This window comes from Petromyzon marinus, chromosome 83, assembly GCF_048934315.1.
Source record: "Petromyzon marinus isolate PM22_M1 ecotype Great Lakes invasive population chromosome 83, UKy_Petmar_22M1.pri1.0, whole genome shotgun sequence".
NCBI classification, from domain to species: Eukaryota; Metazoa; Chordata; class Hyperoartia; order Petromyzontiformes; family Petromyzontidae; genus Petromyzon; species Petromyzon marinus.
The window spans coordinates 5,471,325-5,496,508 of NC_133748.1; the positions used below are offsets into that span (position 1 = coordinate 5,471,325).

General features: G+C 43.4%; 1 protein-coding gene across 3 annotated transcripts in view; it reads right to left on the minus strand.

Moving 5' to 3' along the window:
* Positions 1-233: 233 nt before the first annotated feature.
* LOC142907787 (uncharacterized) overlaps positions 234-25,184 on the minus strand; it is a 52,710-nt gene continuing 27,759 nt past the window's right edge. The window contains exons 1-14 of one of the 3 annotated variants that reach the window (XM_076057586.1): positions 24,220-24,291; positions 20,922-21,115; positions 18,070-18,163; positions 17,484-17,612; positions 15,647-15,760; positions 12,628-12,759; positions 9,812-9,879; positions 9,402-9,687; positions 8,016-8,291; positions 5,734-5,801; positions 5,316-5,589; positions 4,820-5,095; positions 3,834-4,012; positions 234-3,156 (exon numbers count right to left, since the gene is read on the minus strand). In XM_076057586.1, the coding sequence (XP_075913701.1) occupies positions 2,998-3,156; positions 3,834-4,012; positions 4,820-5,095; positions 5,316-5,589; positions 5,734-5,801; positions 8,016-8,291; positions 9,402-9,687; positions 9,812-9,879; positions 12,628-12,759; positions 15,647-15,760; positions 17,484-17,612; positions 18,070-18,163; positions 20,922-20,978 (2,112 nt within the window). In that variant the 5' untranslated portion in view covers positions 20,979-21,115; positions 24,220-24,291 and the 3' untranslated portion in view covers positions 234-2,997. Of the gene's footprint in view, positions 3,157-3,833; positions 4,013-4,819; positions 5,096-5,315; positions 5,590-5,733; positions 5,802-8,015; positions 8,292-9,401; positions 9,688-9,811; positions 9,880-12,627; positions 12,760-15,646; positions 15,761-17,483; positions 17,613-18,069; positions 18,164-20,921; positions 21,116-24,219; positions 24,292-25,184 lie in introns of those variants that run through there. The other 2 variants (XM_076057587.1, XM_076057585.1) reach the window with 2 other exon arrangements.

Here is a 25,184-nt window from a genome sequence, read left to right on the forward strand (position 1 = left end):
ATGCGCCTTTTGGCGTCATCTGGTCCAACACCATGTGAGACTGGGTACTAAGAAAAGTTGTCTCGAGTGTGTACCAATCAATTGCAAGGACAGTGCATACATTATCAGTGTTGTCTTTTTGTTTGCATTTTGACCGTAAATGTTGCGGTTAATGCAAGCATGATCCCTTGTAAAAAGGTATCAGTTTTGTTGCCAGATAAAAGGGTAAAAACATATTATATCTTGCTCCTGGCAAAGGTCTCATAATAGTTTTATTGTTCAATACCTAGCTTTATTAAAATATTTGCGTTAGCGTAAATTGCCGTCATCATTTCAATGTACATCGAGTTTCTCAGACTAAAAAGGTAAATGTGTAAAATATTCGTACGAGTTTGCTTTCCCTACTGATTGAAGCACGGGTTAGGAACACTGGCTTGTCACATGTGGCATAACGTAATGGCCATTTAAACATCAATCAAAGGACGTCACACGGGATCATCGTGAAGGTGACTGGGCCCAGCAGCAGCGCGTTCACCACTTGTTGAGGTTGGCGGTTTGCATCCGGCAGGCCGTCCTGTTTATCACTGCGGGTGTATGCAATATTACGCCTCGTCTGATTGAGAGTGGACGTCAAAGATCCCTGACGTCATTAGAAACGAGCCAGCCATTGTGTCATGTAATTCGAGGACAATGTAATACAATCGACCTTTCTGCATCGCGACTTTTCCCATGACGTTTTCGATATATCGCGGGGTCGGCATAAGAACATTTTATGGGAAATTTTGGGGAGTTTTGCGAAGGCCACAGACGACACGCGAAGGCTAGCAGACGACACACAAAACGTTTAGTAACTCATAAATGCATAAAACATATGTACAGTACTGTATAATATTAATGCATTTGATCTTTTAATACCATAAATATACCCACATTTTTTTAAAGGAATATTTTGTAAAAGTTTAAGTTTGCGAACAGAACGCAGAAGCCAGTAGACGACACGCAAAGGCTGGATATGTAGAGATATCTTAAACCCCCCGGCAGGAGGTGCTCGCTCCACTCACCAAGGTGACCACAACATTTTACGTGTTTTTTTCTAGATCGCGGGGGGCCTGCGCCCCCTAACCCCCGCGATGTGGAAGGGTCGACTGTAGAAGTGAGGGAATTTCAATGGCCCTACCACAATAATAGGCAATTTGCAGCTCTGCAATGTATTGTCAAAAAACCCTCACGAGGGAAATATTCAGAGTTCCAACTTGGGTGCATTGTTCACAAACTCTTCCATATTGATCCCGCTGCACGCGACTTGCTGATCGACTGTGGTGCACCTGGTTTATACTGCTGATAATTGAAGCTACCATTTTACCTAGGAATGGAATAGAACCCATGCCCCTTGGATTGCAAGTCTAGTGTACGAACCATTGCACAACAACAGTAACATTTTGACAGCAACTTCATTTACCCAATGTAGCTGCGATGAACTGCCAGCAGGCAGTGACGTGGCCCAGCAGTCGCGGTTCATGGCCTTGTTAGAGAATTGCAGATTGAGCCGGGCGACCTGCCAGCATTATAGCTGCAGTGTTTATCTACGTGACTTCACCCAAAGACCCAAAGAATATTGTCCCCAGCCCTGCTAAGGTCAGAAGTGGGCAGCATTGAGCCTCTCAAGATGGCTGCTTCTGAGTGTCCACCAACAAGGTCAGCAGTTTGCCAATGCAAAATAATCGATTACCTCTGCAAAGTTATGACGATTTATGTACGTGGATTACATCTGCATCACAACCCAAGCCTGTGATTTTGGCAGCCTTGAATGTACCTTGATTAGTCACCTGGCCATGGTAGCAGACTACAGTACTGCAAGAAATTGACACGTCGGCCAAGCAAAAGCAAGACAGTTTCCAGTGTGTTTCACCTACACAACGTTGAAGACAACTACGAGCTCAAACTGCATCTGAATGCCCGGTTGCTAATGTATGATGCAGAGCCTTTCTTCCTTGGAGTTATGTTGGAGAGGAGTCTGGCATTCCTTCAACAGCTTAAGGTATCCAGAAAGTTGTGCTCACGGCACAGTCTTCTAGCACGGCTGGACGCGTCAATCTTTGGCACTGTCGCCCACACACTACGTAGATCAGGTCTCATTATGGATTTGCAGTGAGTCCACCTGAGTCGCAGACCTTGTTCCATAGAAGCACCACATTTATCTGTAACACGTATACACAAAGGGGTAACTGCCCCTTTACCAGATACAGCCTAGGTTGGTGACCACCCAGGCAACTACATTATACATAGGAGTTACAGCTACGAAGGGTCGGACCCTCACTCGGGCCCCCGACCACGTGTTGAAGCCTTGTAGGATGTAGAGCTTCCAGCTTGTAGAATGCAGCGACCCCAGTCCCTCCGAGGGACCCACCTTATATCCTCCCGGGTCAGGGCCGGCTCCGCCCTCGGCCCCATCTACCTTTGCGAGCATTCTAGCTCGCTCTTAATCCCCCTCGAGAGCTCTCCCCGAACACGTGATCACCCTTAAGCCCCCCACCTGGGACCCTCTCTGTGGACACTCCGGATCACGTGTCTACGGGGTCAACCAGAGGGCCATGGCCCAGGGCAACCCTGTCCCGACATTCTCCCGCTCCCCCTTGTGATTTTTGCGTGGTGTCTGCGCTATCCCAGCGCTCACCAAGCCCCGCTAGGGCTGGTACTACACCCACCTATGGGGTGTACGCCATAACGGTGCATCGCACGCCATGCTCTGCTAGAACCGGCCTCACACAGCCACCCACACGGTCCATGATGTAGGAACATCGTATGGGACGGCCCTTCTGGGCCAGCACCATACAGTGACATCCCCGATGTCACTACATATTTGTAACGGTTTGTACAAGAACTTGAGTAAATAGAAGATGGTGGGGTATTCCACAGACAGGTAGTGTGAGGGAAAAAAGATTTAAACAACATTGGGTTAAAAATTCCATGGGTAACGATGTGCTCTAACTACTGGACCACATTTTTCCTGCACCCCAGTTAGAATTGCTCAAAAATGTCCTTCAATTGTGGGTAGGTTTCACGGAGATCCCACAGCACCTTCCAGAATTGTTTGACATGTCTTTTCACGCCAACCAGCTCCAGCACGTATTCAGTCGCCTTCTTGCTGCCTCGCCACTGCTCCTTTTCTTTCACTTCCTACACCGACACAGGCACAAAGCGTGTTGCTTAGAACAGGGCGATGTTCCAGGCATTAGTAAATTTTCAGATCCACTGCCAGGCTACTCTGTGTGTGTTTCAGTTAAATGGCAGTGCTAATGGCAAAGGTTTGACTTCGTTTGATGCTTGTGCATCGATGACAACACAATCCGTTGATGATGTTAAAATTATCCAACTGGGGGCACAAATCAATGTGAGCAAGAGTTTATTATAAAGTTTCGCTGCTATTAGGGACTCGTCTTGAAGGATGTTGGCCAAATTGATTAAAAAGTCACCATAGAGTTGGAGGCAGCTAGTGCCAAAAGGCTTCACTTTGCATCTGGCCTCGCTGACAAGGCACCTCCCCGTTTGCGATCCAATGACGTCATCATGCGTGAGGTTATCTCAGAATGTTACCCATCATGTGCCGTGTGAGGTTTTTTTTATTCTGCAGATAGGAATGTGATGTTATTTTTTATAATGAAATACTTCCGAGGACAAACGTTAAACATGTTCATAGAATACTTGGATCACCTACATGGAACATGTTAATGAGGGCCGTCGTATCTTCATTTTAAGGGCAGACTGCACACCATTCTACTCTCTCACCTTGTAATTTAACATTTTCAATTTGATCCTGATCCCCCTTTAATTACTACACCAGCCCATGGACATACCTGCACATTGAAGTCAGTGAATATATTTCGGCTCTGTAGTTGAGACAGCAGGGGTATCACGTTGGAGTGCAGTGCCTGGATCAGCTCCCGTTTATAAGATCGATTTTTTTCTTGCAGCGAAGAGTTGGTATACTTGTTCAGAAACAAGCTCGTCTTCTCGCAAAGCCTTTTGAAAAACACTGCAGTAAAAAAAGACAAAGTTCATGCTGTTTCAGCCTTAGAGATGGACAAGGTGAGGTTGGAGTGCTTTTGGAGAACGGAACTCAATCCTGAAAAGTAGCACCCATTTTCCTGAAGAATAACAATTTAATTAATTGTACATTACCTGACATGACATGGATCTGACACATGGACATAGACAGAAAGTGGAACACATGTATGCATATTCTTGGTTCTTTCGGTAAAGTCACGGAGATAGAAAATAAAAATAATAAATGTAAAATTAAAAAAATAAACTGAAAATAACAAAAGCTGTGTATGGTCTGAAAGACGTTCAACATACATGTATGCGTATGGTCCATAAGAAGTTAAACATACATGCATACAATTTTGGAAGAAGATGCAATGTTTAAGACTGCTGAGAAAATTAATTAGGCTTTGTTGGGACAGGTCACTAGGAGGATTGGGAGCCTGGTGGTGGAGACTAGCGATGGAGTGGCAGACAGAGGAGGGAATGCACCAAAGGGTGTGCACAGCGTTGAGTTGGAGGAGTAGAATTGGCTAAGGTTCTGGAGCTATATGGAATGTATCACATGACTATGTGGATTAACAGTGGCTTGGGGATGCATTCATTCAGCAGTGGATATAATATAGCTGAGGATGCCTCATAGAAATCGATTACAGGGCTATTAAGTAGGGTTAAAACTGTCGACTCGTTGACAACTGACTCCTTCGTGAGTGTGCTGGCCACTTGGTCACCCAGTGTTCAATTGGCCGTTATTTACATAAAAAAGCAGGAAGGCGTTTAAAATGTAGTGATTTCTCACCAAGAGAGCCCAGCCACTGCGTGATTTCAGGATACTTGTCCTGCACGGCTTGCAGAGCAAACAGCAGCTGGAGGCAGTAGTCATTGCCTCTGGATATGAAGTAGTTGAGCAGTGCCTCTGCAGACTTCTCAACATTATTCATGCCCTTGGCTTGAGTGAAGATCTTATTGGGAATTTGTCCTCGACTCGTCAGCTGTAGCAGGAGATGTTGGGGGTCTTTAGCGATCCACAACTTCAGATCCAACTTCTTCTCTTTAATGGACCGCACGGACTCACCTGTGACAAACAGAACTATGGATGCATTTTACATTTATCTTTTCATATGCATTGTCTTTTCGTTTAACTATCCTGTTATTCCAAAATGTGCCAAAAGAATAAAGGAGCAGGCAACATTTTTTATTACAGTATTCAACCATTTTGAAAATTAATATTGGAAAATTGTACAGTTGTACAGTATCCGTGCATATGCACGATGTATTATTAGTGTGGGTCATACCGTGCTTCTGAAACCAGCTCTTTAGTGGCTCGTAGTTCCTCCTCACATAGTAGAGACCTTTCCACAGTTCCCACAACGCCGTCTCTTCTTGGTTAAAGAAGTGATCTAGTATAACATCCACACACTCCTGTCCATGCTTGTTCTTGGCTGCTTGGCAAACTTCGTGTGGAATAGAATGTGATTCGTCAAAAAATTTCAGGAAGTGCGATGTATCCGCTCCAATCCATTCCTTGAAATTCCCCTTGTTTTCTTGGATGAGTTTCAATGTGTCACTCTAATTGTGGTCGTGAATTAGAGAACATGGGAGTTAAGTTTGTTATTTATATGTGCAATGGATTCCAAAGCATGCTTCATCCTAAGCATATATACTAAACAAATGAAGAGTGTTCAATGTGCATGCAAACTGCATCTAGTTTACCTGAATTCCATTTGAAAGCACATCAACACGTGGCACACTGATTCCATTGCTCTTTGTTTTGGTACTACCTGTGAATAAATACAATACTACTAGGTTACCATTGATTTAAGTGGACAGTTGGTGTGGTTAAATATTTTCTCACTTCATAGCAGCAAATTACCTTATTAGAACTGAATAATAATGATGATAAACACAGAATGTGAGACACTGAGATGAGAGTGATGGAGGATATTTACATTACAAACTTTATAAAATGTTCTACAGACATGAACAGGAATTTAGTTTGAACAATTGCAATAAAGATCAAGATGTCTCTTGATGCTACCACGCATCCCCAGTACCTTCAACCCTCTACCAAATCATGCAGTTGCTACACAGTTGATAAGCGACCTCAAGATCTGCTTAAACTTTATCTCACTATCTACACGTCGGTCTTCCCTTTGTTGTTACACTTCTGGAGACCACGCCAATGCCTGTCTCAACGATTGGCCATGACCCATTGTGTACACACGTCCCACCCAGCGCAAACGTGTTTATCTAAAGATATCTAAACCGCTTACAGATCATGTTCTCTTGCCAACTAATGCATTGCTTATGCTATCTTGCCAATACCTTTCTAGAATCACTCGTGCATTTGTGATCAAATTGCAACATAATCTTATTTTCAAACTGGAAGTAATGTTTGTCGTCACTATCATGGTGTGGTTGCTGGGACATGGCATCACGTGGTAATTGCTCCTTTTCCATTGTGTGCACGTTCCATTGGCATCTGAATCTCATCTGCCTCTAGTAACCCACATTACCAAGGCTCCCAGTGCCCTGTTGTGGACAACATTGTCTCTCGTGATCATCATCTGTATGCAGGTAGAGTTAAGACTACACAAAATGTCCCACACTCATGAAACCGATCTCTGTAGCCATCACTTCCAGAAAGGTCACTCATGATGTTGCCCATCTTCCACAACAAGGACATGGAGTTGTTTTTCTGGAGAGCAGAGCATTCTCAACGACCAAGGAAATCTCACTTCTAGACAGTGCTAAACCGAAGTTAAACATAACTAAAATAGAAGTGTAGCTAAGCACTGTCTCAACAGGTTAAAATATACTCAAGAATATGCTAGCCTGCAGAAGTATATTATTTGGGTCTCTCGGTAAAGTCACGTAGATACAGTAGGTTCAAAGCAGATAACAACAAAAATACAAGATACTACGACGTTGCGATCACAACACAAGCGATCGTCATCTTTTTTTTCCTCCTGATGACAATCGCTTGTGTTGTGATCGAAACGTCGTAGTTTTTTGTTATTTTTATTATTTTCTTTGACCATATCTACGTGACTTGACCAAAATACCCAAATAATATGAATTCCTGCCGTCACGAAAGCTTTAAGCCAAGATTTAGCCTGCAGAAGGATAGCGTTATATGGTCACTAAAGCTTTAAACTAAGTGTTACAATTGGTATAATAGATTTGTTGAATATTACACGGGATTTTCACGTATATATGCCAAGCCACACTTAACTTATCAGCTCAAATATGTATTATGTACATTTTATCAATCTCAATGTGTGCATTAGATCATTTTTGCAAATAAAAAAAATTGTTTGGATAAAACTACCACGTTCTTAAAGTCAACTTTGTGTCATTCATCCATGATTAAACTAAAGAATCAAAACTTTATAGGATCTATGAATGACCAAACATCCACAAACTTCATGAGTAGTTGTCCTGCATAAGTATAATGTGGGTTTACTCTCCAACACACCGGTGTGCTGAAGTTGTAACGAATTGGCATGTTTTGTAAATGTGACAAACCTTACTAAATTGGCTGCATCGGGTGGTGGCAGGTTTAACGGCACATTTATATCTAGATGATCTAACCCAAAAACCTCTTATGGTCATGATACCTAGCTGGATAAGGTGACATTGCGTGTATGACTTCCCGAACATTGTCTTGATGATGTTTGCTGTTTTTAATAATGTTAAATCGAATTGATGAGTTTGGTCTTGAGGATTGCTCTACAACTTATCAGTGAGATGAATCAACAATAATTGGCATATTAATCGCTAGTACACAGATCTAACGACACAGATTTGGTGCTATTATTCCGTGGCCCAACCCAAAAATGAATTATGAATCATGATGTTGCAAAAACCTACGTGTTAAGATTACAGGGCTGCTGTGGCAGAGTTACGATTGTCTGCTTGTCCTACAAATTATCATCTTTCCCGTTGTTTACATGAAAGAGGTGTAAGGCATTTTAAATTAAATAATAACTTACCAAGAGAGCCCAGCCACTGTTTGACTTCAGGATACTCATCTTGCACGGCTTGCAGAGAAATCAGCAGCTGGAGGCAATCATCATTGCCTCTCTTGATGAAGTAATTTAGAAGTAGCTCTGCACACTTCTCGCCGCCATTCATGCCCTTGGCTTTAGCGAAGACGGCATTAGAGATGAATGTTTGACTCTTCAGATGCTCTAGAAGATGGTGTGGGTCCCTACTGATCCACAGCTTCAGAGCTGACTTATTCTCTCGAATGCACTGCATTGCGTCACCTGTGATTGACAGCGTTGAATAAATGTCACGGGTATTTTTTTCATTGCTCTTGACTTTTACCAGAAGTGTGCTAAAAGAATCAAGAGGCGAAGCAGAGATGGGTTCATAATTGTACTCAAGCATTACGGCGTTTAACATGAAGCTGTTCAGTCACATGCCACTTGGTGAGTGCCATCTTGTTTTGTGGCACGGAACATAACTGATTAATTATTTGAAAGGGCAAGCACAAGCTGCAAAGTTGTACGGAATCCAAGCATATGAATGACTTTTATTCCTTGTTCATTGTGTAGTGACGTTAAATGGATCACTATGGCGCGTAGCGCCGAGTGCTGCAGAAATGGGCACAGAGCCTCACACACCATGCAGTACCACTCAATGCGCCACTAGGGGCATGGTACTGGGTGCTAGCAGAAGGAAGCCAGATGAGTACTACCGACAGAGTAGGGGATAACAGCCTCTGCCAGCGCCGCAGGTAATCGCCACAGAGTCGGTCACTGGGGGAGTGTGGTGGGGGTGGCTGGCGGCAGGGGGAGGGCATGCGAGGACGAGTCACCCCAGCACCGGGTTAAGCACGTGATGGGCTGGGGTGAGGAATGTGGGCCAAGGGTGAACGACGGGACACGGAAAGAGGAGCTGAGAAACGTCTAGAGAGTTCTCAAAGGGGGCGTGGTTAAGAGCAGAGCCAGAGAGGGAACAGGTGTGGTGTAATTCCAGAGGTAGGCGGGGCCGAGGGTGGAGCCAGGCCGCGCTGGGAAGGATAAAAGGGGAGCTCCGATCGTATATTGGGGCTGTCTGCAGGTAAAGTGGAACCCAAGTGATATATCTACGTCCTTGTCTTCGACATCGTGGGTCAGGCAGCACGTTGGTTGCTCTGACCCGATTATAGTTATCCTGTATGCGAGAGAAATAGGTGTATTGTGGTCCTATGTGTAACAAGAGAGATAGGTGTATTTAGTCTCGTGTGTAACGGTGTTGCACGAAGTGTAGAATTAACGTTTTTGCATCATAAATCGCGTCTCTGAAATGATTCACTACAATTGTAACAAAAGCCATACAAAATCAATTCACTGCCAGTACGCAACTCTTGTTATAATGAACGTGGGTCATACCTTGGTTATGAAGCCACCTCCACAGCTGCAAATAGTGCTTCCTCACAAAGTAGAGTGCTTCCCACAGTTCCTTACAGCCTGTGTCTCCTTTTTTTAAGAAGTGGTCCAGTATGTGCTCCACACACTCCTCTCCATGCCTCCTCCTGGCTGCGTTGTAAACGTGGTGAGGAATCCACTTATAGTCCTTGAGATGCTCCAGGAGGTATGAGGGATCAACTCCGATCCAGGCCTTGAGATTCTCTTGGTTCTCTCGGATGAGTTTCATTGTCTCACTCTCCTGGCTCCCCTGTAGGGGAGAACACGGGATCTGATTAATGAGGGATGAAGCCCACAGCTGTCCTTGTGAGTAAGCCTACACAATGAATAATTAATGTTGGAGTGAATGTGTAAAAATGCTGCGTTGATTGTACCTGAACTTCAATGAACACAAGATCAACAAGTTCTTCGCCTTCATCATTATTCTTTCTATAAGTAGTGCCTGTGAAATAAATGCCGTAAAATTAAGTTACAAACGATTCACTTAATACTTGATATGGTTGATCATTTCCTTCTGGTAGCAGAGCAAAACATTCAATTATTGGAACCCATATTCAATTCAAAGAGGTCATTTATACTACGAATATTTTAATACTGTTTTGAAAATGTCACAAATAAGTGGCTGCAGTGTTGCCGAATGAAAAGTAGTATTGAACGTTAGTGTCCAATCAGAAGTAATCAGTAGGAAGCAACTAAAATAGAAGTGTAGCGGAGTGCTGTGAAACTGCAGACTAAGGAAGCAGCAAAGTCGTTCCCCACATTGTGCTGATGGCCGCTAATCAGTGTCCCTGTGTTAAAAAGCATTTTCAGTGTCTCCACCACAAATTGATTTTCTCCCGTTGCCTTGCCGTTTCCACTCGACTCCTCAGCAATGATCTACGTTCATCATCCCCTGTAGTAGCCTTCTGGCTTATCTCTACACCTGCCACTGCTGAACAGTTCTTCCGAATATTATATTCCTTGTATCTTCTAAAACAAATATTAATCTCACGTTATTGCAAGCATCATATAACCATCTTCTTTTCTACCGCAATTCCATGATCTCTTAGTAAAGGACAAGTAATAAATATAACCTCATATAATAAGTCTAAACATTTTATCTGAGCAAATGTTTAAAGGTGGTTTTTAAAAGAACAAAGCCTGTTGAAAAATATGGATTTGGGAACCTCTAACATGTTGTCAAAGGTAGGAAAATTTTCGATGGCCACCAAAAATATCAGCTCATAGTCAACAAACATAGCTGGCCATAAAATTAATTTTGGGTTAGATTGATATAAATGTGTCGTTTCTAAGAAAAGCTGTCTCGGGTGTGGACCAATCAAATTCAAGGACAGTGCATATTATTATCAGAGTTGTCTTTTTGTTTGCATTTTGACTGCTTGTGTTGTGGTTATTGCAAACATGATGCCTTGAATAAAGGTGTCAGTTTTTGTGCCAGTTAAAAGGGTAAAACCTATTCCTATAAATGTGTCGTTAAACGCGACACCTGACACAGCCAATTAGCAAAGTTTGTTAAGTTCACAAAATATGCCAATTTGTTACTAATTCAGCACACTGCTGTGTTGGACCTTAAACCCACAATGTTTACAATTTGAATATGACGTTTCGCTGGTGATTACAACCAGCTTTGTCAGGTGATCATCAAACATTGTGAAGAAGTCTTCCTGTTTCAGTCGTAAAGAGAGTAAATGTGAAGCCATCATTGTGAGCATATCAGGTGCCAAGACTATAGGGGGTTTAATGTAGTAATATAAATTACAATGGATCATGTTAACCTGAGAATATGCAGTACCAATTATTAGTTGGGTTATTCACAGGTAACATAGTGGATGATTTTATGTTCACGTTGTTGTCCCTCCCCGAAACCTATGATTAGGATACATTAGATCTGAGATTATTCATATTGATCGGGAAAGCCTACGTGCTGCTAAAATGTTTATATTGAGGGTTAAGGCATTCATTTCCTATGAAAACAAATATTATTTATTGAAGAAAAATTTCCAAATATATTGGAGGCACAGACATTGTAATTCCGGAACACACATGTCATAGTGGCAGAAAGATAGACAATTACAATTTTCATAATATCTGGATTTGCAAGTTAGTAACATTTTAAAGGAAACTTTTATGATGGAAACATTAGTCAAATTGTAATCTCATCTAACATTCTAGGCCTTATTAGAGTCCTACCAGTCTCCAATACATGAAGTGCTCTCTCACCTACATATCCTTAGTCATTATTGGAGTCAGTTTGTATCTGATTCTTCAGCAGATTCTGCATGATGTTACTATTTATACTTTCTCTTGTTCAACACTATCACTGAGCCTGTTTGGTAGAGGTGCGCTTGTCTATTGGAGTGATGAACAGTTCCCTCAAGGTGAGCTGCGATTAACTAGACGTTGATCAAGAGTTAACTGCATTTGTTTTGAAAGCGTTTAACATCGGAAAAAATTATGGTAATTTCATTGGCAGAGTATTGAGTGAGATTAATGTATTTTGATTTAAAGCTTTCGTGAATGCAGGGATTCATATTCTTGGTTCTTTCCGTAAAGTCATGAAGAAGGGAAACAATAAAATAATAATAAAAAATAAACAATACAATTCTCACGACGTTTCGACTGCAACACAAGCAATCATTTTGCTGTGGTTTTCACACCTGATGATGCTTGCTTGTGTTGCAGTCGAAACGTCGTGAAAATTTTATTGTTTTATTTTTTATTATTTTATTGTTTCCCTTCTACGTGACTTTACCGAAAGAACCAAGAATATGAGATTCATGTCGTTGACTAAACTACTGATTGTGAATATGCATGCATTGAGAACTCAGGATTTGGAGTCTTGTTTTGTGGCACGAAATTGAGATTAATGTTGCAGTGGCTGCAAATATACAACAATTAAACTGATGCAAGATGGCTCATTAAGTTCTGGTCTCGCATAATGAGATAGTAAAGTACATGGGTATGGTGTATTTTAACAATCAAATATAGGGAACACCTTACTCTTTTGTGTCAAAATATGTATGGTGAGAAATGACTTAACAATTATCTTAATATGTAACAGTTAGTCTCTGAATATAATTACTTACAGCATGCACCTGTAAGATCTCAAGCGGTGTCGCCATGGTAGCATAAGAATACATTTTAATGGATTCATCCCGTTTTGGATATAATAATGGAACACTATACTTACCATAATGCTCCGATGTTTTTTTCAAAGTCAGCCATTTCCGTTTTATCTTGAGTAGAAAGAGACTAAATGCAGACAGTACCAGTCCAAGGACAGACCCCAAAACTATAGCTGCTGCAGGTGCAGTGTAGTTTCCTAAAGGATGAGAAACAAACATCTGTCAAAACCAGAACATTTGAAGTCTAATCCACACCTGCTGATAACACATATCAGATCACATTATGTGTATATTTATTATTCGCACCATTCTTATGGTGCAAGACTCTCATGAAGGAAGGTGCGGTGTTTCATAGACACTGTCTGCAATACGTTCTCAATAGGGAGCGAAGCTGCTATGTGGCTTCATGCACTTAACTCAATTGTGGGTACAGTAAACACTCACTATTCGCGAGTTCTGAATCCGTGGGTTTCGCGAGTAACTAAATGTATAATGACAATAAAGCCTGCATGCGGTGTGAGTGGACTATTGGCCATGGGAGATAATGACAGGAGAATCAGCCTACAGTGTGAATGCACTGGCGGCCACGGGAGGTAATGACAGGGGTATCAGTTGAGTGTGAAGGGACTGGTGGCTACGGGAATGATTGAGAAGGGAGCATGGTCAGATCACGAAAGAGGACAGTAGAGTCTGCTGTGGAGCTAGCATCCAGAGTGAGCGAGAATGAACGAGAAGGGGGGCGTGGCCTCGGTTGGTATATAAAGGAGATGCTCAGGAGACTCGGGGCTGTTGCCTGATGTCAAGTGAACGTGTCTTGAATAAAGTCCCATCTCAAGAGAAGTGTGCCAAGTCGTCATTACAAATGTGTAATGGGTTCAACTGAGTCGCAGATGTAGACTTTGGAGGCAATACATTTATTTAGTTCCAACACATGGAATAACTTCCCCTTAACAGAATAACAACCTTATGTGGTGACCACCTGGCTAACTACACTCATGATTACGTAACTGCTACTATGGACCGGGACCAACGACTTCGGCCCGGGTCCACGTGTTGGAGACTCGTTGGGCGGAGAGTGTAGATGAAGGGTTTTTTTCCTGGATGAACAACAACCCTGATCCCTCTTGGGACCCGGCTTATATTCTCTGTGTCATGGCCAATTTCGCCCTTGGCCAGGTCCACCTTCCACAATTATTGGGAGGTTCTGGGTCCCAACCACGTGACCCCCCCTAGGCCCCTCTTTGGGCCCCTCTGTCAACTTAGCCGGTCACGTGTCCTCCGGGGTCAACCAAAATGCTATGGCCTCACACAACCCTATCCTTCAGTCGGCACCCACACACCCTATCCTGCAGGGTTGGCATTGCACTTAAAGCGTGGTGCCATCCAGGGCTCTTATGCAGCACACACCGTGCTCCTCTAGGGCCGGTACTGCACCCGCAGCATTCAGACATCCAGTAATGTCACTACAAATGTATACTAATTCCCTATTCGTGGCCCACTGGACTTCAGTATTTGTGAGTGTACATCGTGCCAGACCACCAATACCTCCTCGGCTACCCACTTAGTCCTCAAGTCATGCAGTGATCCCACTAGGAACTCGCTATTGTGCAGGTTTACTTTATACTTACAATCCACTCGTTTATACATTTAGGTATGAACAAGTCGACTGAGTTGCATAAAATGCAGGAAAGTGTTATGGCTCGTGTTCTCCAAAATGATAACTGTGCATTGCTATCAAACACCTGCATCTACTGAGTCAACCTCCTAAGCTCATCAACATCACCACTACCCTCCATCAGAGTAAAATCATCATCCAAGGTAGTTACAAAAAACACATGGTTGTTTATAACGATTTTTTTTTCCAGATAAGGCCCACTTGTCAGATATGACTTGGCCACAAACGATAGCTCAATGAAGTGGCTTATCGAGGGGTAATTTAACGCAGCCAAATCATCTAAATGCATGTTTCTAAATGTGGAGGCGAAAAACCTGAGTACCCAGAGAAAAATCCATCTGACCACAGGGAGAACATCCAAACTCCAAATATACAGGTGTCTGGGTTGGGATCGAACCCCCGACCTTACGTATACCAGGCAAGGAACCACTGGGGTGACCACTCGTACAATGAACGTCACCCCATTTTTCCAATTGGAACTAGGTTTCCTCATGAGCGAATTCTGCAATCATGTGCATTTTCAAGAACAAATCCCTCGTGAATAGAGAGAGGGTTTTTCTGTGTACCTCAAATTTTGCGTAATTGGAAGCCAACACACTTGGCACACTCTTTTAGGAACAATATCACGGGATCTCTAATGTTCAGTGTGAACAATATGCAATGTAGTATTTATGGATAATATACCCATAATATTAATTAATGTGGTTGCTGGATTCGAACCCTGAACTTCTGCAACGACGCATTACCACTTAGCCATTCAAATTAAGATTGGCGTGAGTTGGTGAGGAGAGGCGGTAATGTCATGAGACGTCGGGGTGGTGAGTAGAAGGGTTTATGACGCCACGCGGGATTTGGGTGCAGCAGGGAGAGGGGGTGAATAATTGTCATTTCTTTTCCGCATACTGTTAGCAGAGATACAAATCATATTTCTGCATGAAATAATCAGTTTACGAAATCATCAGAGTCTGTACATATTTGCCATCTTCTTACCATAGACATTCTGCGGGTTCCTAATAGTTAAATAATAGCAATGCTCACCTGATTTAAATAAGGCATTCAATACCCAGCGTATGCCTGAGGTCGCTGCATTCTGGTTCCACTGATTCTGCTACTGATAGTGATAAAGACGATGCTAGGTATGATGATGATGCTGTCTCAAAGTGGTGAGTTGTAAATGAAACGTGCACAATGAATCCTGTTTTGGATTTCACCTTTCAAGAAAGATTATTTTACAGTTACTCTTGGTCATATTCACATTCAAACACGAGTCTGTATTTTGCCTTCATTCCTATGCAGCGAGCGTCTGCTATTTCAGTTACCAGACTGTTGTTGCTTTGACTGTCAAGATAACAAATCAACGTCTCTACTGCATAACTGATGGCACCGGTTACAGTGGCTGGTTAGCTCACCTGTGTGGGGCTTTTCATGGAGACAAATCCCTGAGCCAGGGTCTCTCTTGAGCCCCTGAATGCACTGACACACGGTGTCCTGGGCCACGGAGCAGGCGTGAGCCACCTCCTCATCTGCAATGAGAAGCATCACATCAAACCACTAACCTCTCCATTCAAACCAAAGTCAATTTAATAGTTTTGTTTTTGCATCATCAGTCACTGAATGAGAGAAAACAATGGTTGCCAGTTTGCTGCACATATAGAAATATCTATAACAATAAGCATACCATTTAAGACTGGGAAAGAAAAGTAACCACTGCTGTGTAAGGTTAGCACACTGAACTTGTAAGCCAGAGGTCACTGGTTACATTAATAATTATCATTGTGTAATTAGAGAGCGCCATCTAGGAGGTTACAAGGGGTTCCTGCATGGCCACCGCTGGGTAACCAGTATCCAATCCTAAGCGGGGATTCCATCTGGGCCAAAGGAAACGGGCAGAGTTGGAGAGAATAAACGGGAACCATTGGGAGGGTTCCACGAGGGAGCGTGGCTGAAGGTGGAGCTTAGCTCCGCCAAGAGGGATATAAGCGGAGGCAGGAGAGGACTCGGGGTCGGTGTGGGAAGCGTCGGGTCAGGACTGCATCGCTGCTCAACCTCTCCTCGCCGACGACCATGTGGCGAACTCCCAGCGAAGCAGCCGCTCCTCCCGGCACGCCGACAGCCAGCGGCAGTATCGGAGAGAGAGGGAGGCGTGCCACGACGGTGGACATAGAACGGCTCGTCAACGGCAGTAGAGAGAGAAAGGGAAAGGAGAGAGGAAGAGAGAGTGGAGATGTGCAGAGATTCTATAAATAAAAAGACGCCAATCAACAGTTGTCGTGATAGTCGTTTATTACAAATGTAAAAACAAAATGCCTCTGTCCACCCCGCACAATGCCATGTATCGTGAAACATCAATATATTTTCACATTGACTATTCAACTTAAAACAAAATTACTTATTAAAAATACAAAACGTAAAATAGTTAAACTGATAGGCTGGTGTTTCATGCTAACACCCTTGGAGTTACCATTGAGAGGTGGAATACCTCTTCCAAGAAGTCTGGGCAGTGTGGCAGTCGGCCAAATACCCTCTAGAGGGGCTGTCGTGGGCAATAACAAAATAGTATGCTAACCTCTTCCAAGATAGCTGGTCTTCTTGGAAGAGTAGGCCACATATCTGGCAATTAATTGCTAAAATAGTTACCAGTTTTGATTTGACAACCCTTGGCGGAATGCAGACGACTGTGATTTGACCATTTTCAGAGGTTATATTCATGTTATCCAATATGTACCTGAGAAAACATCCAAGAAATATAGTCCTCTTTGTCCCCTGTTGAGGTTGTTTGTTCATACTTCACCACACAGAGCAGGTTGGTAAAGGTGAGGAACATAGATGTAGAAAAATACTACAGAAAATAATACAGTCCAATTGATTTTGCTGCACTCCTCAGTACGCAGCCCTGTAGCGGTCTATATCACGAGTTCTATGCATGGTTGACCCCCACTTACACTTTTCAGCCTGAAACTTGTTTAGCTTCTGATATCTGATGAGATCAGTTACATACCCGAGAATGTGTCATTGGCAGGACATTATTAATTGCTAAAGATTCACAAACCAGGATATCAGCACTGCTGGTATCTTGGTCTGTTTGATATCCTGTTTTGTTTCTTCACTGTACACCCCAAATATAACTTATCTGCCTTATTACAAGATGCTGATGGCACTATTGGAATATGATGCATACAAAGAGATAAATCTCAAATACACACAATGCAGATATGGCAGTAACCTACTTGCTGTGCTGTCATTTACCTTGTCCGCAACTGCTGCACGGTGCACACTTCTCCTCATGGTTGACTCTGCTCATGAAGCTGCCCTCAGGGCATAGATTACACCCCGCTCTCCCTTTATTAGCTGCACAGTCGAACATCTTGTATGTCCCTGGAGGACAAAGCAGCGTGAGCAGGCCAAGACAAAATACTTCACTTTCGTATTGGTGCTGGACTAAACGTCCAAGCAGGAACTGATTCTTTGGGAGACAGAGTGGACAAACTTTAAGCACGCGCCTTTTAGGAACAATGCATCAACTCGATGCATATTGTTGTGTTTTTTTTATTTATTACAAATTAACCCGTCTGGTGGGGCCACTGGAATGGCACTACCAATTGGAGTTCCTTCACACATCTGTAGTGCGTCAACCTGGCCACCAAACAGGCACCTGAGTGCCATGCTTTTTGTTTCACACAGCAGTAGGGGTAGGGCAACGGTTCTCAACCTGTCTGCAAAGTCATGAAAAGTTCTCCACGGACTTCTGTTGTTTTCAATGTTATCGTGACAATCGAATGTCAAGGGGAGGGAAGTGTTATGACCCTAGATGGCCACTTCTGTGTTGCTTTACCTGCAGGGCACAGCTCACAACAGATGCCTCGTTGTGATTTGTAGAATCCATCACCGCACTCCTTGGCAAGAGACAATTTGTGCAGTAAAGAGATCTGCAGAACGGATCCATACAGAATGGTTGGGCAATCAGGCGGAGGAACTGAACAGCAATACGATCCAGCTAAATGAATCATAAATATGCGCCGTCTGCTTCACTCATATTAAAGAGCCCTGACATTCGCACCTTCAATTAGCACGGTTGGATGCGTAGGGTGTAAAAGAAGTTCACCCAACATACGTAATTTGAAAGGAGCCGGCCATTGTATGACGTGCCACAATCTAAATTTGCCAAATGTAAATTACCTGCTATACTCAATTGGGGAAAGCACCAATCATTGCCCCCGACTGACAAACTAATGCCCATTTGTAGGCCAGGTGCTGAGTTACCTTGTGATGTGTTTATGTTGCCTATAATTTGCACTCCTGTCATGTTTTTCTATATCTTGCAATTTCACGCCTGTCCTTGTCACGGCTGGTGGAAGGGCCTCAACTACTGGGAGCTCCAGGGGGTATTTGTCGACTCTTCCATGCTCACCAAACGTCTTGGAAGAGGTAGGGGAATTCCCAATTCAACCCATCACATCATCTTATCCTATCAAGGATGTGTATATATCGTCTTATGAATAACTTGAGACCTGACGATCAGACTTAACTGCGATGAACTCATTTACACTGCTGGGTGGACAGAGGTGGTGGTGTAGATTTAAATTGAGCCACAGACCACTGTATGGAATGTTCAGTGTGCTCACGACTACACCATGACAGCCCCCTTAATTTATCAGTTAAAAAAGTACAAATCTTCGTGCCCTTGACATTTATATATTTGTTGCAAAGTGACAATCAGTTATTTTATGTTTTAGCAGTTACCAGGAATGCAACAAATACCCTAATTTCCCTCACAAATTCAGCAAATATATTAAGATCCATCAGCCTGTTGGCTCTTCAGACAAATTATATCCTTTTAAAGCTTTCGTGACTGCAAGGATTCATCTTCTTTGGTTCTTTCAGTAAAGTCACGTAGAATGAGAATAAAATAATAAGATGAAAAATAAAATTCTCACAACGTTTCGGCCACAACACAAGTGGCCATCTTCAGGTGAAAGGAGCAAACCCATTATAGCTCTGTCGTCCCGACAGGTTTGCTCCTTTCACTTGAAGAAGGCCACTTGTGTTGTGGCCGAAACGTCGTGAGAATTTTATTGTTTTATTTTATTATTTTATTCTCATTCTACGTGACTTTACCAAAAGAACCAAAGAAGATAAATTCTACCCAGTTGTATTTGTTAAAGCAAGAACACTGTGGAGTGGTTTTGAACTTCTGGTTAACATCAGCAGGCAGGCTTTTTAACAAATGGAGCAATATACTACATACAAACTATTGGGCCCTGGTCAACACAATAACTAATGAAGTGTATACCCTCATCATTAATTGGCATGAAACATTAAAGATAAACGCAACGATACACAAAGCTACAATCTCTTTTCACATAGATGTAAAACTATTGTAACGATTTAGTCTATTGGCCTATTGGCTTTCCATACCAATTATGATTGGTGGATTACACAGAGATTGTTGTGTGCAGAGAGACAAACTTGCTGCGCTCTGAGGAGCCACATTATTTTCTGACCACTGAACATTACACTCATGCAGCATTGTCTAGATCCACTGCCTGCTGAGACTCTCATCCATGCCGTTATTCTTGCTTGGACTACTGTGACTCATTCTTACATGGTCCAGGTTACAGATGATTCAGAATGATTCTCTATAACTCCTCAACCATAGACACAAACGTGGTCGCATCACTCCAATACTGCATTCTCTCCACTGGCTTTCTGCCAAATCTCAGATTCACTGAAATATTGCAGTGACTGTTATTCTATTCGTCATGATCTTGCCCCTGTCTCTTACCTCTCCCCTCTCATCTCACTATGTTCATCGCCACGCACTCTCCTACTCGTCCCCTCTCATCTCACTATTTCCCCCCTCCATGCAGTCTCCTACCTCCCATCAAACCACTCTCCTACCTCTGCACTCCCATCTCTCTTCCTGAAGTTCACAAACTTAAAACTGAACGTATAATTTACTGTCTTGCCATATGGTACAAGAACAAGCCAATAGGTATTACATCTCAGTAGACCGTCTCCTAGATGTGCATCAGCTCTCTCTATATTAGCCTAATTAAAATCAGTTATTTTTCCATTAGCACTAACTGAATGAATAAAAAAGTTACTGGATTACCAAACGCATAAATGTCTTGAAAAATAATCAAAACAGTTTTACTTTTATAACCGACAATTGAAGGAGCTACCGTAGTGTAGTGGAAACTTATTGGCCATTCACAGGCGGCTGTGTGGTGCCATTAATTTTTAATAAAATGCAAACAACTCTCAATTGCAATGTACAACGCGTTGATAGGGTAGTGGTGCTACAAGTTGATGTAGGGTGGGGATGGAGACATTTTCGGGACCGTATGGGAGGTCAGTGGTGCTGTGGTGGTGAGTGTATGTGACTGGTGGGGTGTGGAAGAGGGTGTTGCTGTATGCTGATGAGTGATGGGGTTTAGAGGTGATTGGTGCTGTGTGGAAGGGAGTGGTCATGTATGGAGGTGAGTTGAAAACCTGGTTTAGTCACAGTTCAGCCTATATTTGTCTCTATGCGAGTCGGTGCCTCTGTATAAGTCGTTGGTGACAGGGCTTGAGTATCCGGTTTTACCGCATGTGGCTGAAACCTTGATATTAACCCAGGACCTCAGCGACACGTGAACCCTTTAACTGACAAATGACTGAGACAATGTGAGTGGTCGTCCTCACCATGAGGAGAAGTTTTACTCCCATCGTGAGCCCCGTTGGGTTTCTCCGCGAGGTCATGATACTCCGCTCTCCACGCCGCAGATGCTCAAACTCCTCCGTCGCTTGTCCAGCTCGTGTCCAGCTCAAAATGTGAATCCAGACAGTGCGACCTTAATTTACCGGCCTCGACGTTTTGCTGCATTCTTTGCAAGCATCTGTTGAAAATAAAATCACTGTGGATTATTATTTCGAATTATTGGATCAGGTCAAGACAATGCTTGATGGTGGTTGCAAATGAAGTAGTATCAAATGATTGTGTTGTTGAGCACACGCCCAATATCCCAATAGGTTGCCAACAATACTATAGTGAGACTGTAATTTGTTGATAACTACAGGGGGATAAACCATGCCTCCTCAGTCAAGGATTCATGGTTGGGTAGCAGAACGCCCAATAAAATAGTGAAAAAGAGTAATAGAAGGAAAGTTCATCCGATGAGGCGACTGTAGATCATTGGCAAGTCTACAGGTACATGGAATCAAGTCTAGATTTGAAGCTTTCGTGACTGCAAGGATCCATACTCTTTGGTTCTATTCGGTAAAGTCACGTGACTTTACCGAATAGACCCAAAGAGTATGGAATCAAGTAGCCAGAGGGCCCAGATGAACGGGCTAGCAAAGACTCAATGCTCGTAATGATGGTTAATATATTTCAAAATTACATCGTGAACACGACGTAACAGATGTTTCATCTATGGTCATGACATCTGCCTTGAGTGGGCCGTTGAGTGAGTGTGACCTGCAGTGTGGTGATTGAAGAGAGAACGGATGAGACAACAGGGGAATTCTGGTAGACCGAGACCTCAACATGGATGGAAGGATCGATGAGTGAAGTTCACGGGAACACTAAAAATAATAGTGGTAGCGATAGAAGAGTGATAAGGAGGTGACTGACGAGTGAAGCAGGAACTGAGAGCTCCAACCCAAATGTGACAATTCCAAATTTGGCCGAATTTGCACTTTGTACAGTAATCATTGTTTCCGATTAAAAAAATGAATCTGGCACGGAAAAGAAAGGCTTTGTTGCCTCGTATATGAGTATGTTGAACTTGTTTTGCATCGTATGTAGCCAACCGTGCTCAATCGGAAGTAGGATTGTTGTGTCAACCATATTAGTGGATATGAATATTATTATTCTTAGCTCTTTCGGTAAAGTCACGTTGAAGGGAAACAATAAAATAATAAAATATATTATTGTTAAACATGATGGATGGGACTGTAATTTCTGGAGTTGCGAGTATTGCATTATATCATTGACTTTACTTGATATTGTTGCCATTTATATGAAACTAGCGGTAAGTACCCGGCGTTGCCCGGGAGAAAAAGGCAGACACACACATGGACTTACACACAGACATCGACACACACATAGAAACCCATCGACTTACACGCACACACACACACATATGGACTCACACACACAGACATCGGCTGAAGAGACACACTTTTAGTTACACACACAAATCGACTCACACACACACACGTAGACTTACACACATGGACTCACATACACACATACATAGACTGAGACACACATTGACCTCCACACACATATGGACTTACAAAGACACACATATCGACTAAAAGACACATGGACTTACACACACACATGAACTGACACATACACATTGACTCACACACAGACACATGGATCTACACACACACATGGACGTACACAGACACATATCGACGCACACACATATGGACTGTCACACACACTACACCTTCTCTACTGCTGTAACACTCCACCTTCTCTACTGCTGTAAAACTACACCTCCTCTGCTGTACCACTACACCTTCTCTACTGCTGTACCACTACACCTTCTCTACCGCTGTACCACCACATCTTCTCTACTGCTGTACCACTACACCTTCTCTACTGCTTTACCACAACACCTTCTCCACTGCTGTACCACTACATCTTCTCTACTGCTGTACCACTACACCGTCTTTACTGCTGTACCACTACACCTTCTCTACTGCTGTACCACTACACCTTCTCCATTGCTGTACCACTACACCTTATCTACTGCTGTACCAATACACCTTCTCCACTGCTGTACCACTACACCTTCTCTACTGCTGTACCACTACACCTTCTCTACTGTTGTACCACTACACCTCCTCTACTGCTGTACCACTACACCTTCTCCACTGCTGTACCACTACACCTTCTCTACTGCCGTACCACCACACCTTCCCCACTGCTGTACCACTACACCTTCTCTACTGCTGTACCACTACACCTTCTCAACTGCTGTACCACTACACCTTCTCTACTGCTGTACCACTACACCTTCTCTACTGCTATACCACTACACCTTCTCCATTGCTGTGCCACTTCACCTTCTCTACTGCTGTACCACTACACCGTCTCTACTGCTGTACCACTACACCTTCTCTACTGCTGTACCACTACACCTTCTCTACTGCTGTACCACTACACCTTCTCTACTGCTGTACCACTACACCTTCTCTACTGCTGTACCACTACACCTTCTCCACTGCTGTACTACTACACCTTCTCTACTCCTGTACCACTACACCTTCTCCACTGCTGTACCACTACACCTTCTCTACTTCTGTACCACTACACCTTCTCTACTTCTGTACCACTACACCTTCTCTACTGCTGTACCACTACACCTTCTCTACTGCCGTACCACTACACCTTCTCTACTGCTGTACCACTACACCTTCTCTACTGCTGTACCACTACACCTTCTCCACTGCTGTACTACTACACCTTCTCTACTCCTGTACCACTACACCTTCTCCACTGCTGTACCACTACACCTTCTCTACTGCTGTACCACTACACCTTCTACACTGCTGTACCACTACACCTTCTCTACTGCTGCTGTACCACTACACCTCCACTGTGTAAACATCATCATTGGGATACAAAGACGGCCAAGCATTGTCTGGCCACAGCACCCATTTATAGGTACGCATTAACATCACTTGCCCCAGCAATACGTTAGGCTACACAGGGGATCTTTGTATTGTGTGTGTATGTGTAGGTGCGTGCACGCATTGTGTTTGCGTGTGTGCGTGTTACATTCCTGTCTGTGGAGGTTTTTGTTAATCAGAGGGAAACAAAACTTATCTCACCACTTCCCTACCATGTCCACACACGGGCAGAACAAGGTGAAACAAGGTGAACCATTTGGTTCTGAACTAAGACAATACAAATATTTCGCTTTACCGTAATTCTATGCCCCTGCGTCTACTATCTCCGAATTTAAAACCCCCCACTGACCTCGCAGTGAAGTAAGGTCACATCACTCCCCACAGCGCACACGGCGTGAGGAAGTCCGCATAGAGCAGGGGATTGACAAAAAAGATGCCACAAAAAACATCCTTAATACACACACAGTACATTACCCTCTTCATATATTACACCACATACACTTCTGTACCACTACACCTTCTCCACTGCTGTACCACTACACCTTCTCTACTGCTGTACCACTACACCTTCTACACTGCTGTACCACTACACGGTCTCTACTGCTGTACCACTACACCTTCTCTACTGCTGTACCACTACACCTTCTCTACTGTTGTACCACTACACCTTCTCTACTGCTGTACCACTACACCTTCTCTACTGCTTTACCACTACACCTTCTCTACTGTTGTACCACTACACCTTCTCTACTGCTGTACCACTACACCTTCTCTACTGCTGTACCACTACACCTTCTCTACTGCTGTACCAGTACACCTCTACTGTTGTACCACTACACCTTCTCTACTGCTGTAACACTACACCTTCTCTACTGCTGTACCACTACACCTTCTCTACTGCTGTACCACTACACCTTCTCTACTGCTGTACCACTACACCTTCTCTACTGCTGTACCACTTCACCTTCTCTACTGCTGTACCACTTCACCTTCTCTACTGCTGTACCACTTCACCTTCTCCACTGCTGTACCACTACAACTTCTCTACTGCTGTACGAGTACACCTTCTCTACTGCTGTACCACTACACCTTCTCCACTGCTGTACCACTACTCCTTCTCCACTGCTGTACCACTACACCTTCTCTACTGTTGTACCACTACAACTTCTCTACTGCTGTACCACTACACCTTCTCTACTGCTGTACCACTTCACCTTCTACACTCCTGTACCACTACACCTTCTCTACTGCTGTACCACTACACCATCTCTACTGCTGTACCACTACACCTTCTCTACTGCTGTACCACTACAC